The sequence below is a fragment of the Amblyomma mixtum genome, chromosome 2, assembly GCF_055824585.1.
Source record: "Amblyomma mixtum isolate Tamu chromosome 2, ASM5582458v1, whole genome shotgun sequence".
NCBI classification, from domain to species: domain Eukaryota; kingdom Metazoa; phylum Arthropoda; class Arachnida; order Ixodida; family Ixodidae; genus Amblyomma; species Amblyomma mixtum.
The window spans coordinates 139858685-139872380 of NC_143013.1; the positions used below are offsets into that span (position 1 = coordinate 139858685).

A 13696-nucleotide genomic window follows, 5' to 3' on the forward strand; every position below is an offset into this window, starting at 1 on the left:
ACCCCGTAGGAGCCGCCGTGCCGCCTGGTAAGAACAACTGATGAACGGCCGGACGAGGCGCCCGCCTGTCGGAGTGATGTCTGTGATGGTCGCGTGCGGCATGGTCGCGGGGGCCGGGAACAAAAGGGCGCACACTTAATGGGGTCCTGGTGGATGCTCCCGCAGCGGGAAAAGGGACACCGCGACACTTCGGGCGGCCGAGGGGTCTCGAAGACGTAAACAAGTCGTAAATTTAAGGATGTCACGGACAACCGCGGGACGGAATGCCAGCAGCTTAGCGGCAGCTGAGAACCCGGGGTTGCCAATACTTGGAAACGATGACCGCACGTGCTTGCAGAAACGGGCGATGCCGTGGGAACGACTCGGCGCACTTGCATTTGTTTTCGCTTGATTTCAGGAGGGGAGAGAGTTTGGACAACACTGCAGAAGTTGAGGGCGGGGCATGTAATCCCGTGTACCAATCGGGTTGTGCTCGCTTCCGGGAATGTGGTTTGATTTTAGTAACTCTTGATGCTCCTTTTTCAGTATATGTTTTAGGGAGAGGGTTACAGACATTCTCAAAGCTAGAGAGAGCGAGCTACAAGTATGGTAGCCAATGATGTAAAGAGTTAGCCGCGATTGGTTAGTGCTGGTTTTGTCGGGATTGGTCAGTGTTGATTGCGGGCCACGTCTCGCAGTGTTTAAAACCCGGGCACTGTAGCCCGAAAGGTCGTTCTTGGCTAGGGTTTGAGCTAATACCAAATCTCGGCTATGTATGCCGAGCTAGCCAGTTCCATGTTTTGTTTCATCCCACCTTGCTGTAAATATTGTATGTATATAAACTTCAGTTAACCTCTTGTCTTTTGATCAAGTATCGCTGTCTAAATTCTCTCAACACCGTCTCTGACCCGGGGCCCACCTTCTGGGCAATTGCACCAGTCTCCGTAAGAAGAACGAACCAGCCACATCATCGGCATTAACATAGAAGAGAGTTTTCACTTCCGTAATAACTTGTTATTTTAATATGTACATGGATCAAACAAAGTTGCGAAGGGTGATTAAAAAAAACGCCGGCTTGTCTTGGCTTGTCTTGACAATAACGAGAAACGTGATTTTCGCCATCTTTTGGCATTTCACATTGCTTTTGCTTGGGGCCTCCGAAACTGCCGCGTGTTCATGATCCCGGAAGTCGTTAACCCCACTGTTTCATAATAAAGTTCACCTAAAGAAGATTCGCACGGCAGTCCCCGTATTGAAGTATTAAACGTGTTAAAACCACGTTATTGGTAGCGATACTTCGGTGAAAAAAGCTTGAACATGAACCTGAGTAATTTCCGAACTCACAAAAAAAAAGAAAAATTTGTGCATAAAACACACTCTTGTTTAGGACGCACCAGCAAGATTTTTGAAAAAAAGCCGCGTCTTATACACCGGAAAATACGGTGCTCTTGGTAGAAATAGACCGGTACCTTGCGGCGCTGAAAGCGTTTGCGGGCCAAGTAACCCCGGAGGTGTGCCTGCAGGTGTATGAGACCCTCGGCCAGCTTCTCTTCCCGCTGGGACTCCAGCAGTGAGATGGTGCCTGCCCGCAGGAAGATCTGAGACAGAGAAACAACACATCGCTTGACATGAGCATGCGATGCAACCCCAGTGGCACCTGTCTGAGCTTGGAATGGCTCCTTCACACAGCTACACGCCTGCCAGATATCAGCTGCTAAAAAGGTTGCTGGGAGTAATGCAACAAAGCAGGTGCATCCTGCACGAGCCATCTGCACCAGCTATACTAATTACATCAGCTGATCCAACAAATTCAAAGTCCGCCACAGCTCTTGCGCTTGGTTTTATTTGTTCCTAAAAGTGAGACTGTTCTTCCATGCGTTATGGAGGCCAGAGCTGGCAAATTTGATTCATTTCGGGAATCACGCTATCCAACCTCAGATGCTGACAAGACCCTTGCGTAGCTTCCAAAGGGACATGGCACTAACGGAAGTGCACAAAATAAAGCTGGAACTTGACAAACAGACAGCCCGCCAAGACATTCTTCCGCAGCCTAGACTTCTCTCACTCCGGATAAGCAAGATCCATCGGAAGATCATGGCACACACCTGGCTCAGCCCCAGCCGGTAGCTGCTGGGCTCCAAGTCCAGCTGTCGGAGCAGTGCCTCCGTGGCAGCCCGCTCATCGCTGGACTCCTCCCCATTGACAACGCGAGAGTCCGGGGATGCCAGGAGGCCGTAACGCCTCCGGAACTCCAAGTACAGCAGGTTCTCTGGGAAGCCTGGAAGCAAGGAATCGCCACTTACCACTGGAGACCCACCACGAAAGTTGATCAGCTGTTTGCCAGCAGTGCAAGCCAGCAAGGAAGACAGTCTGGAAGGACCCACACCTTGTTCTATGCTAGCAGTGATTTGCTTGATACTTGCTTCTCATACAATCATGTTTGCAGTGACACTAATCAGCTGCCCTCGGTTTGATTGGCTAGTATACAGCCAATCAATCTTTTGGAGAGCTTTTACAAGAGCCCTTCAGCAGTTGGAAAAAATACGTAGAACTGCTGTTGCGTCTTCTTTGCTCTGAAAATCTGCGCTTGTTAACCACTGTCCTGCCAAGAGAACTGACGATGTTTGAAGATCGGCTTAATGATATGTGCAGGAAAACTACCCTGACGCGGCACCAAAAGAAGAATACTGCAAAGCAAAAATGTTACAACTACAAGGAGTGGCCAGAATGAAAGCGCATTCGTAGCACTGCTGTGTATGACACTGCCTGCCAAAGAGAATGTGCGTTGTCATCATCGACCACCCAATCACTGCTGGCAGCAGTCCAGCGACGTCACCTGTCAAGAATATAAAAGCACTAAATTTGGACATCATCTTCAGTGGGCTACGTGGAAGCGGCAACAACAGAATGCTTAGCCGATGCTTGTTTCTTATGCAGGTATGTTGTCTTGCTCATGCGCATTGTGTCCGAGCTGACGATCGGTTCCTGCTGCTGTTACCTTGCCCACGTAGCCTTGCCTCACTTTCACATGCCTTGTTTTGCCTGAGTTGTCTTTTGTTAAGCAGCGATGTCAAGCCTAACCCTGGGTCCCCTAGGAAAAATTCCGTATAAACGCGTGTAAGGGCCGCACTTTTTTTTCCTAGATTCGACGGCCAATTTTCGGGGTGGAGCCCATACGACGATAATTTTTTTATTTTTTTTACACTAAAACAACAACAATCAGGGAATGAGAGGCACTTATTCTAATTTAAATCGTCACTCGCGGAGTTTCCCGACCCTGACCTGATGCTGTGCTCTGCTGCATGCTCATCCCACAGGAAGTCGCGCAGCATGTCCGCTGTCAGTGCGCAGCCATTATTCCACACTTCCATCACGTATCTCCACTTGTTCCAGTTCAGGAAACTTGCATGGTTTGCCTCGGAAAGTGCGCTTTTTGCAGCTTGTGCTCCTCGGTGCATTCTCTTGGTTGCATCGTCATCAGATGCACTTCTCGGCCAAGTCGAATATCTTCGAATAGCAAAAACAATCGACGTTTTCACTCGCGGCAAAATTTGTCTGCACAGAAATGGCAGACAAAGTGCTACCTAGCTCACTCTTATGTGAAATATTACTTACTGTGCTTGCTGCATGGTACCAAAAAAGCAACTTATTTGCAACAAGAAGGGTGCTCAATTTGACTGAAACAATGAAATTGCTGCTAAGTGCACCAGTCTCTCAGAAAAAGCTGTAAGTTTGCCGATTATGCAATTGTGTAAAAAGCGCCTGAAAGGGTTCAGCTAACATGGTGGGTGTTGGCAGCTCACCCTGTTTGCGGACCCGCACGGCATCCAGGATCTGGGCCCCCTTGAGCTGGGACCGCACCAGGTCCACATCGAAGCGTGGCTCCTCACTCCCTTCAGCCGCTGACGAGGGGGGCTTCTCGCTGGGCACCAGGCAGTGGACAAAGTGCAGACGGGTGCGACGCACCACCTCCAGCAGGCTGTCCTGAAAGAGCACACACACACATGACCACATCACTGTGCGGACCGGCAACACTGCCACGGCAAACACATCACCATCATCAGCCTGACTACGCCCACTGCAGGGCAAAGGCCTCTCCCATGTCTCTCCAATTAACCCTGTCCTTCGCCAGCTGCGGCCACCATATCCCCGCAAACTTCTAAGTCTCATCCGCCCACCTACCTTTCTGCCGACCCCTGCTACGCTTGCGTTCTCTTGGAATCCACTCCGTTACCCTTGAGGACCAGCGGTTACCCTGCCTTCGCATTACATGCCCTGCCCAAGCCCACTTCTTCCTCTTGATTTCAACTAAGATGTCATTACCCTTGTTCCCTCTCCCACTCTACCCGCTTCCGATCTCTTAACGTTATATCTATCATTTTTCTTTGCATAGCTCGCTGCGTTGTCCTTACCTTAAAAGGGTTTGGTTTGGTTTATGGTGTTTAACGTCCCAAAGCGACTAAGGCTATGAGAGACGCCGTAGTGGAGGTCTCCGGAAATTTCGACCACCTGGGGTTCTTTAGCGTGCACTGACATTGCACAGTACAGGGGCCTCTAGAATTTCTCCTCCAAAGAAATTCAGCCGCCGCGGCCGGGATCGAACCCGCGTCTTTCGGGCCAGCAGCCTTAAAAGGGACTATGCCATAAATTAATTGAGATTACGTAAAGCACACAAGAGATAAGCATTCCATCACTCGTCAACCCAACACAAGATTTTTTGAGCTAACAGCAATAACAACGAAGTTATAGACAATTAAAAATTGCACTCCTCCTCTCCCCTCTCAACTTGCACACGAGGGGCACCTGAAAGAAACAAAGAAAACAGCTCTGGGACTGGGCCCCCGCCCGTGAACACGTCATTAGCTGACGTCCGGTTTGCACCTTCCGGTTGTCGCACCCATAACCCCAGCAGTAGCGTTGGCAGTGTCTCTCTGGTCTTTCATCGCCTTTCTGGATTGCGGTGCGCGTTGGATTTCTTTGTTTGTCACTGTGACAAAGGCACTGCGAGTGGTTTCCGAACTTTCGACAGAAAGAGGCAGCAAAGGTAAACTGAAAACAGATCCACGAAGGCAATGCCTAGCTGGCTCGCGCTTGCCCGAGGGGGTCGCGCGGTGGCACGAGCCGATAATTTTCACGGCCACCGGAAGTGTGCCCGTGACGTCAAGGCTGCCGTGGCTCCAGCGAAGGACAACGTGTGGTGGCCTGCCGACGACACGGGACTAGTGACGTCTATTTTCACGATTTTAGTTTCAAAATCGGTCACTACGAAGACACCAATTGGCCTGCAAATTTTAAAAAACACGGCGTTTAAAAATTCATAATAAATTGCCGGCTCTGTTCCAAAGACTCATACTTGGTGTGGATGCTTCTTAGCATCATTTCTAAGCACTGAAAACATTTACCAGCGACATTTAATTCGTTGCATAGTCCCTTTAAAGTGAACCCTTTTTGTCACCCTCCACGTTTCTGCCCCGTAGGTGAGTACCGTTAAGATACAGCTGTTGTATACTTTTCTCTTCAAGGATATTGGTAAGCTACCATTCCTGATCTGAGAGAACCTGCCATATGCGCTCCACCCCATTCTTATTCTTCTACTTATTTCCCTCTCATGATCCGGAGAGAGCAAATGCATGTGCATTCAAATTTTTTTGCATAGTGTTCTTTTTTTTCCCCGACTACTTTCTGCACCTTTCTGTGAACACGAAGTCGAATGGCCCCACTTTTCACCCACCAGCTGAAGCCTGCCTTCTCATTAAGCAGTATTCTCGCTGCTGAGCTCCTGGTCATTGTGCCCATGCCTGTTCCTGAGCACGACACTATTTCCATGAAAATGTTCATGCTAAACTCGTGTGCTGCCTCTATTAGCGTTTGTGACTCAAATGCAGACCACAACTGAAACACTCGGCACTCCTTTTCGCAGATGTGCACACAACAGATACAAACGAACAAATAGTATAACAGCTATTGTCAATTCTATTGGCCTAGAATCTCTCCAGACAACGCGCACTGAAGCAAGGTTGAAATTTTTGTAGCTAATATACAACAACCTGGTTAAAATAAACACCCATGATTATATTACTTCTGTTTCACGAGCAAGTATGCGTTATAACCATGGAAAAATGCTACGAGAATTTCGTGAATACTCTAATACAGTTAAACACTCATTTTCTGTCAAATCGATTAGAGAGTGGGATGAATTGCCGAAGTGTGTAGTGAACAGCCTGAATGAAGAAACGTTTGTTGATAACTTGAGAGCCTTTTGCATGTGAAACCCTTGCTTTTTGGTTTCTTTTTTCGCATCATGAGGCTCGTGTATATCTTGTTTATTTTTTACTTGTATCTGTGCTCACCCCTGCTTGGAGTCAAGCGACTCTGCAGTATCAAGTAAATAAATAAATAACCACAGTTCCTTGATGAATGTATACTATACTACACATCCCAGTGATGGCCAGCTCATAGCAGTCAAATATCACAACTAGGGAAGTGCGAGTATTCAAAATTTCAAACACAAATCAAATATGTTTGTTATTATATTCAATTTGAGAAATGGAGATTCGGAAATTTCCGAATAATCGGCAGTGACCGAATACCAGCCCCCGACTTTCATAAACCTGACGGCGGCAAAATGGTGATGGGCAAATTATCCAAAGATTGAGATTAAGTTGTCAGGAAAACAAAATAAAGATGCTCTTCTCGTTTTCTTTCTTTGTCGTTTATTGCGCGAACCGGTCACGTTCCCCTGCAGTTTGATTTGAGCCCTAAATGAAATTCTGCAAGTCTACATACAACGGACTAAAACAATCCGGCTGACCACCCACTTCGAACAATCGCAATGCGAAAGTGCATGGTCTTCTATTTCATCCCACCACATTGTGTTACATGGCTAAAGCCTGCACACACATGGCCCCGTCCTGAGAGTGAGCTCTGCCACATCGTTTCGGTCAACTATGGTATGCAGGAAAGCCCACTTTCAGAAATTTGCATGGGGCTTATGAAGAAGGTCGTGGTAACTATCCCCTAACTATCTGGTAACTATGCCACCTTTGGATGCCAACTGGCTCGCTGCCAGTCATTCATTCGTCCCCTCAGCAGGAGTCTAGTCATTCCAGTGTTAACGAGCATTACCATCGCTTTCATGTCCGCATTGTTCTTCTACCACGCTGAAACTGCACACTCGTCATAGGCTGCTCATTATTTGTGCGATGGAGCCTCGCCACAATGCTTCACTGCATTTTCGCACCATTTTCAGCAGTTTTTTTGTTTTTTTTTGTCTTTATCAGAAAGAAAAAGAACAGAAAGGGGGGGGGGGGCAATCTGATAACTGGACCCTCGGAGAATGATCTTAGAGTTTGAATTAATGAGGTCTCTTCTACCAATCATGTTATCTTTAGGTGCGGTCAGGTGTCATTCATGGGCTTCATTTTCTTACTCATTTGGGATGACCACACAACCCACGAAACACAAAACATCTTACGAACGTCTCGGAACAGCTTCAAATGACTACAAACGTCTTGCGCTGTGTTCAAATGTCTCATACATGTCGACAAGAAGTTTCCTCTGCGGCGTCTCTTAAACATCTGCAGTCAGACGTTTGCTGTGAAACTTCTGTGAAACATCTGTAGTCAGATGTTTTCTAGACTTGTTTCTAACACGTGGAACTTGAGACCACGTCAAGGAGATGCGCCAGTAATCAGCAGAGTTGCCACCGTGGATTAAACATGCTGTAAATCACGGCACATAAATTAGATGGCTCTCCTGCTTGACGTTTCGAAGAGCAGGCGCGCCGGTGCAAAGACCGCGCTCTTTGTATTCGAACACAGAAAGCGCGTTTTCTCCTACGGAGCCCGAATCACGTTCCACATCGAGTGCAGCTAACCCGCCACTCGTAAGGCTGCATTTAGGTAACATATAATTGCCCTGAAAGCCGACGCGAGTGAAAAAATTTGCTTCATGTTGCGAATGCCTCTGTTACGCCTCGGCTAGCTGGCAGCAGCATTCGGATTGACAGGCGCAGCGCACGCTGCCTTCGCCGCCTTCGCCGAGCTCGCCGAGCCGCGATAGCGCGCAGGTGATTTGCGAAAACGCAGATCACCCGCGCGCTATCTTTTCGTGGTGGCATATCTTAGAGGCAATCTTTCTTGAGTCACGCCGCAGCTTGCTGCTTGGTGTCGCTCCGCATGGTGGCGATGCACGATAGTTTGCCAAAGTGGTTTTAGCCGTTTAAAGCAGAAAAAAATCTTAGTGGAAGCTGCAAGTGCTTAGTTTTACATGAAAGTATTAGATTCAATTTGTTTTTTGGTTCTTTGATGATTTGTTTATTTTTACGTTTAGAAATTTAGTACTTCATTTGGTCATTTGGCGTTGCAGAGGCTAGCGATAGCTACGCGCGTGAAGCGGATGCTGCGCACGTTGTAGTACGTTTCGCTGCGCACTTTTTTCCGCGCTGGTTGGCACTTCACGCCGCTGCAGTTTGCATTTTCCCCTTTTTCTGCGGTATCGTTTACTAGCAGTGTTGCACTGAGAGTGAGCCTCGTTTTCCGCAAAAGTAAGTAACCTTCCATTTCTCTTCTGTGGTGAGTGTTGGCTTTGCCGGCTAAGCCACTAACGCGCCTGATTGAACCTTTGGTTTACAAATCACAAAACAGTATCAGCCAGTGTTTTACATACCAAAGTGCAGCGTTGAATGTATTAAAACCGGGCATTTGCATGTATTTGAGCTTTTGTTAAGTGGATACAACTAAGTAAAACACGTTTTTGGGCAAGTTGGTAACATTCTTGATTCATATTGCAGCGAAGAAGCACGAACACAAGTAGAAGGAACACGCAAAAAACACGGACGAACGCTGCAGCGTTCGTCCGTGTTTTTTGCGTATTCCTTCTACTTGTGTTCGTGCTTCTTCGCTTGTTTTTTGCGTGTTCCTTCTACTTGTGTTCGTGCTTCTTCGCTGCAATATGAATCAAGAATGGATACAACTAGGCTGCTATCGCATGCGAGTTGCTTTCTTTACCAAGGCGATGACAAGGTGAACGGTATTCTTGCCAAGGACTCTCATCTGGCCACCTGTGTGCTCCAATTCTCCTTGCTGTGATTGCCGTCAGTGAAACTCGCGTTAAAAAGGCTTTGGTTATCTTAACTGCGTCAAGCTTTTATTTCATTGCGATTGAGAGCCCCGGCACAAAGGTAGTTTACTCAGTGGTGCTGCTCTGTATGTGTGCAGGCTGTTTGACAGTGCAGTGAAGTACTACGGCTCTTTGCAGGCATGGCAGCTTTTATTTTTTGGAAAACCATTGCACTGTGCACAGCTGGCGTTGTCCCTGCTTCACTGTGTACATTTCGTTTTGGGTACAGGCTGTTCAACAGTGGTTTTCAGAGGACCTCCTTGCCTGCTCAACTTCTCAAGTTTTGGTAAGCACGCTTTGCAGCTGACACCTTTTCTTTCACTTCATGATTTCTTGTATAGGTCTAGGCTCTTTGCTAATGTTCATTCCACAAGCCCCATTATTTGTTTGTCCTTTAGAACTCCAACTGTTGGCCGGAGGAGCAAGGACCTGGTCTAATTTCACGCCAATTAATCGCAGCACCTTGTACTTCGTTGTTCAGAAAACATGGCCTGGAGATTGTTTCAGTTCTGAGGTGGGAATCTGGACAAATGCTTCTTGTGCAGTGGTGTAAGTAATCTCTTGCCCACTGTTAGAGCTTCATCGTACAGATTAGAAAGGGCTTCTTTGGCAATGCAGTGTTATGAACCTTATACACACGCACTTTTATTTGTCTTATCTTTCAGATGTGCCCCTGTGTGGCTGTCAAGTTAAGGTCCAAGATTTAACCCATCTCTGGTGTATGCTGAAGTGATGCAGGCATTACCAGGACAGCAGCATCTCTGCTATGTTTTCATGCGACGGTGCAAGATGTCAACCATCAACCACTTTTGATTCAGCCACATCTTGCAGGTAAGAGAAAGCCTTTTTGCGAGATGCAGCTTAGGAGGTTCTGTGAGCACAGTGTGCATCACAGTAAGGCAGTGCACTTGCTATTGACTGCTTGGCTTTCAGTGTCCAAGCATGCTGTTTGAATTTTGCTTCTGTTAAAGGCCTCCACAGTGATTGACTTCTTGAGTTGATGGTGAGCCGTAGCACTCCACTGTAATGCCGCTTGCAGTGATATCATATCCATCTGTGTTTTTGGTTAGCTTATTTTATTGCCTGTGCTGTCACTCCTTGCCATTTCCTGGTCTTATTTACTTCCGACTCCTCATTGGCCATTCTACATGCACCTGACTCACTGTGCTTTTGGCTCACCTAATATTTTTCACTTCTGCAGGCTGCTGAACAGAGCTGGATTTGACTTCCCCTTGTTACTGTCTAGTTGGCATCCTCCTTGCAAGAAAAGCCATTTTTGGAACACCTAGCGAGCTCTTCAGTGCCATCCACATCACAGCAACTTGCTCATCAACGCATCCGTTGTGAACATGCCCGGGGCCGAATGATTTTTTTATTTAACAATTGGTTGCTGCTCGACACTTTCTCGCCATCCAAGTGCTTACCGTTGCAACGTCAGCCAAACCAGTGAAGCTACCTCCTCCGTGGCTTCTAACATTAATTTCCTGATCCTTTTCTTTTTTTGTGTGGTTGTATATGCACTGGATTCAATAAAGAGTAATGCAGTGACTGAAAAGTGTGCTAGCACATGCATTTATGGCTCATTACTACAGCCATACATCCCTTGTAATGTGGGCTCATTGTTCGGGTCATTGCAAATCAGTTTTGAGTTCATTTCTGAGTGGTGTATACCAGAAAAATGAACTAACATTTTTAAAGCTTTAGAGGGTTTAAAGGCAGCACTAAAATCAGTCTTGAAATGCGTAAAATAATACAGGCACCCATTTCGGAAAAAAAAAGGAATGTCTAAAAAAATTCTAGAAAAGTTCTACCTCAGAAGTTTTCTAGCCGAATGCAAGCGTAGCGTTAGCAGAGCTAATAGAGGGCTAGTAAACGTCTAAGTCTAAAAAACTGCTTAGGTGAAACTTCTTCTAGATGTCAAGCTTTTTTTTCCCGAGAGTTTTTTTAGACGTCTATTAGCGCTTTTTGTGTTTCGTGGGAATTTACACGCTGTTATGCAGTCTAATGAAACATCACACATTTCTGTCCACATCACGTTTCATTATGGTGCGGAGTCATTATAGTTGTACTTAATTTTGATAGCAGAGACCATGCACTATTTTGAAAAAAAGATAAAAGGTAGCAAAGTTTGCCTCTTTATCTTTTTCCCTAATATTTTTCACACTGAACACATAGTAGGTATACGAAGGCCTTTCTTCTATTATATCTGTCTTCTACTGGCATTCGAAAATTAATATTTGCACAGGCCTGACCATAGCTCTTCCGTACGATGCCCTCACTTGCTGACACACATTCCATAAAACCAGCACATTTCTTCCTTTAATTAGCTGCTACCACACACAAGTACGCACGCACACACACAAGCACGCACACACACACACACGCACGCACGTGCACACACACACACACACTCTTTTGTGCTTGGTCCCATCCAACTGGTGGATCCCTATGTTGCTCTAGAATTAACACAAGTCTAGGCATGCACGCGACTGACTCCTCAAGCTGTGCCCCGCCAGTGTTAGAGCTTCTAGTGCTTTCTGCTCTGCAAGCCATTCCAAGTACAGCTGAGTGCAATGTTGTGCTGCAGCTCGGGAACTCCAGTAAAAAAGGCTGCAATCGTGCACAACAGATTCTGTGCAATTCAAGACTTTTTCTCGAAGATCCAACATGTTCACAGCCATGCTTAGGGCCAGGTCGAAAGATTTGGCCACTGTCATCAACAAGTGGCAAGTGGAGGCACTATGAGAATCTCTTCAGAAGTTCACCCTAACGAAGAGTTAGTCCTATGCAAGCCTCTCTGCTAGTTCACCTGTATATCACCCCTAAATGGCAACACAGTACACCCTCGTTATCTCAAAATGTAAGTCAAAATATTTTTTTTCTTCCTTGCCTTGGCAATAGCAAAAGGACGCGTCCTCAACACAATCGCGTGCTCAAAACTCGCGCATTCTTTGCCGGCTGTGTCCGTTGCATTGCTGTCACACTATATACACAGCACTTGTCTCGTCTTGTAACTGAGTGCTCAGTTCGCACTGAGGAGTTTAATGGGTATAGAGAAAGTTTACAGTACTACTAAACTAACAATTTCAATTCACAATGGAAATGCAAAATCATTATGGGCAGAAAAAGACGGCGAAGACCTGTAAAAGTGTGAGGCAAGTGTCTGTCGCACTTTGCCGACTCACGAGTGTTGTGCAGGCCTCACTCCGGATATCTTTTAGTAACGCTGTCCCCACAGCTTACTTTAAGTATGCTGCAGCAACTGGCTCACAGCAGGGTTTGTAAAACTTATTGTTGGGCGAGTTGGTCTTCCATGACCTCTGGGAAGAGCGTGTTGTGTTGTGTTGGGTTTAATGGCACATAAGCGGCTAAGGCTATCATGTGCCAAGCTCGGGGTATAGAAAATTGTTTTATATAGGATGTTATAAAAAAGTGTAAATCAACGGTGGTGTAAAGGGCCTAAAAAGTTCATTCGTGCGACGTTGTAAAAAATAAGACAAAATGTTAGAAATGACTTTGATAAAAGCTTTAAAGAAGGTCAGGTAACCTCTGCAACCATCCTTGGCTGCGCAAGGATGTCGAGGCTCCCGACAAATACCTCTGGGAAGAAGTGGGCTTGGGCAGGGCATGTGATGCGAAGGCAAGGTAACCACTGGTCCTTAAGGGCAACGGATTGAATTCCAAGAGAAGGCAAGCGTAGCAGGGGAAGGCAGAAAGTTAGGTGGGCGGATGAGATTAAGAATTTTGCGGGGATAGTGTGGCCGCAACTGGTGAAGGACAGGGTTAATTAATGATGATGATGATGATGACCTCTGATGTCCTACTTGCCCGCTGTCTTTTTTGCGCTGATTAATCAAAGAGCAAACAGGCTTGTAGCCACCAGTGACAATTAACCCGGTTATTTACAAACCACTCTACTGCCTTTTCAGAAAACACAGAAAAAGGTCCACAACGTGCTTAGACATACCACATCCTATCCCCGATACCGAACACATTCACAGTCCACGAGATGTTTGGAAATGTGAAACAGAACGCAGAGGACTTCACAGTCTCTTTTTCAGGAGTGAGTTGTTCACTGCCCGCACCCCAGTGAATTTTTAATCTAAACCTAAATACACTGTCTTCACAACAAGGTCGTCACCTACACTTAAGGCCAATCACCAAGATGCGGCAGGCACACGTGAGCTGAGGGAAGCTTTGCCCTTTTTTTCAGCGATGGCATGTACAGGCAGCTACAAAACGAAACGGAACAATGAAATTTGCGCAGAGGAAGGAATTAATTCTGTTCTCATTTCAGCATTACAGTGGAGAATGCCTCGTGGTTGTCTGTCCAGAGGAAAGCTGCTCAGCAAACCGAGAAAACTGCAGTTGCCACTCATGCTTGCAGGGTAATCATTGGATGAACGCTCATACTGTGTCCTCTTTCATGTTCGAGCTCCACATACATAATCTTTCTCAGAACAACTTCTCTGCTTGGAGATGCCGAGCACTGTCTGCTGGAAGACGTGTGCTGCTCCCTCGAGCGGCTCGTCGGGCTTCCATTTACCGGTGGTAGTTGTGTACAGCAAATTATAGGAAAAGAAGGGAAAGGAAAAAA

At 46.6% G+C, this 13696-nt stretch overlaps 1 protein-coding gene across 2 annotated transcripts in view; it reads right to left on the reverse strand.

Moving 5' to 3' along the window:
- LOC149361089 (unconventional myosin-XVIIIa-like) overlaps positions 1-13696 on the reverse strand; it is a 248542-nt gene that overhangs the window by 125594 nt on the left and 109252 nt on the right. For both annotated transcript variants that reach the window (XM_089572586.1, XM_089572585.1), the window contains exons 16-18: positions 3783-3963; positions 2085-2257; positions 1449-1577 (exon numbers count right to left, since the gene is read on the reverse strand). In XM_089572586.1, coding sequence (XP_089428712.1) covers positions 1449-1577; positions 2085-2257; positions 3783-3963 — 483 coding nt within the window. The remainder of the gene's footprint in view (positions 1-1448; positions 1578-2084; positions 2258-3782; positions 3964-13696) is intronic.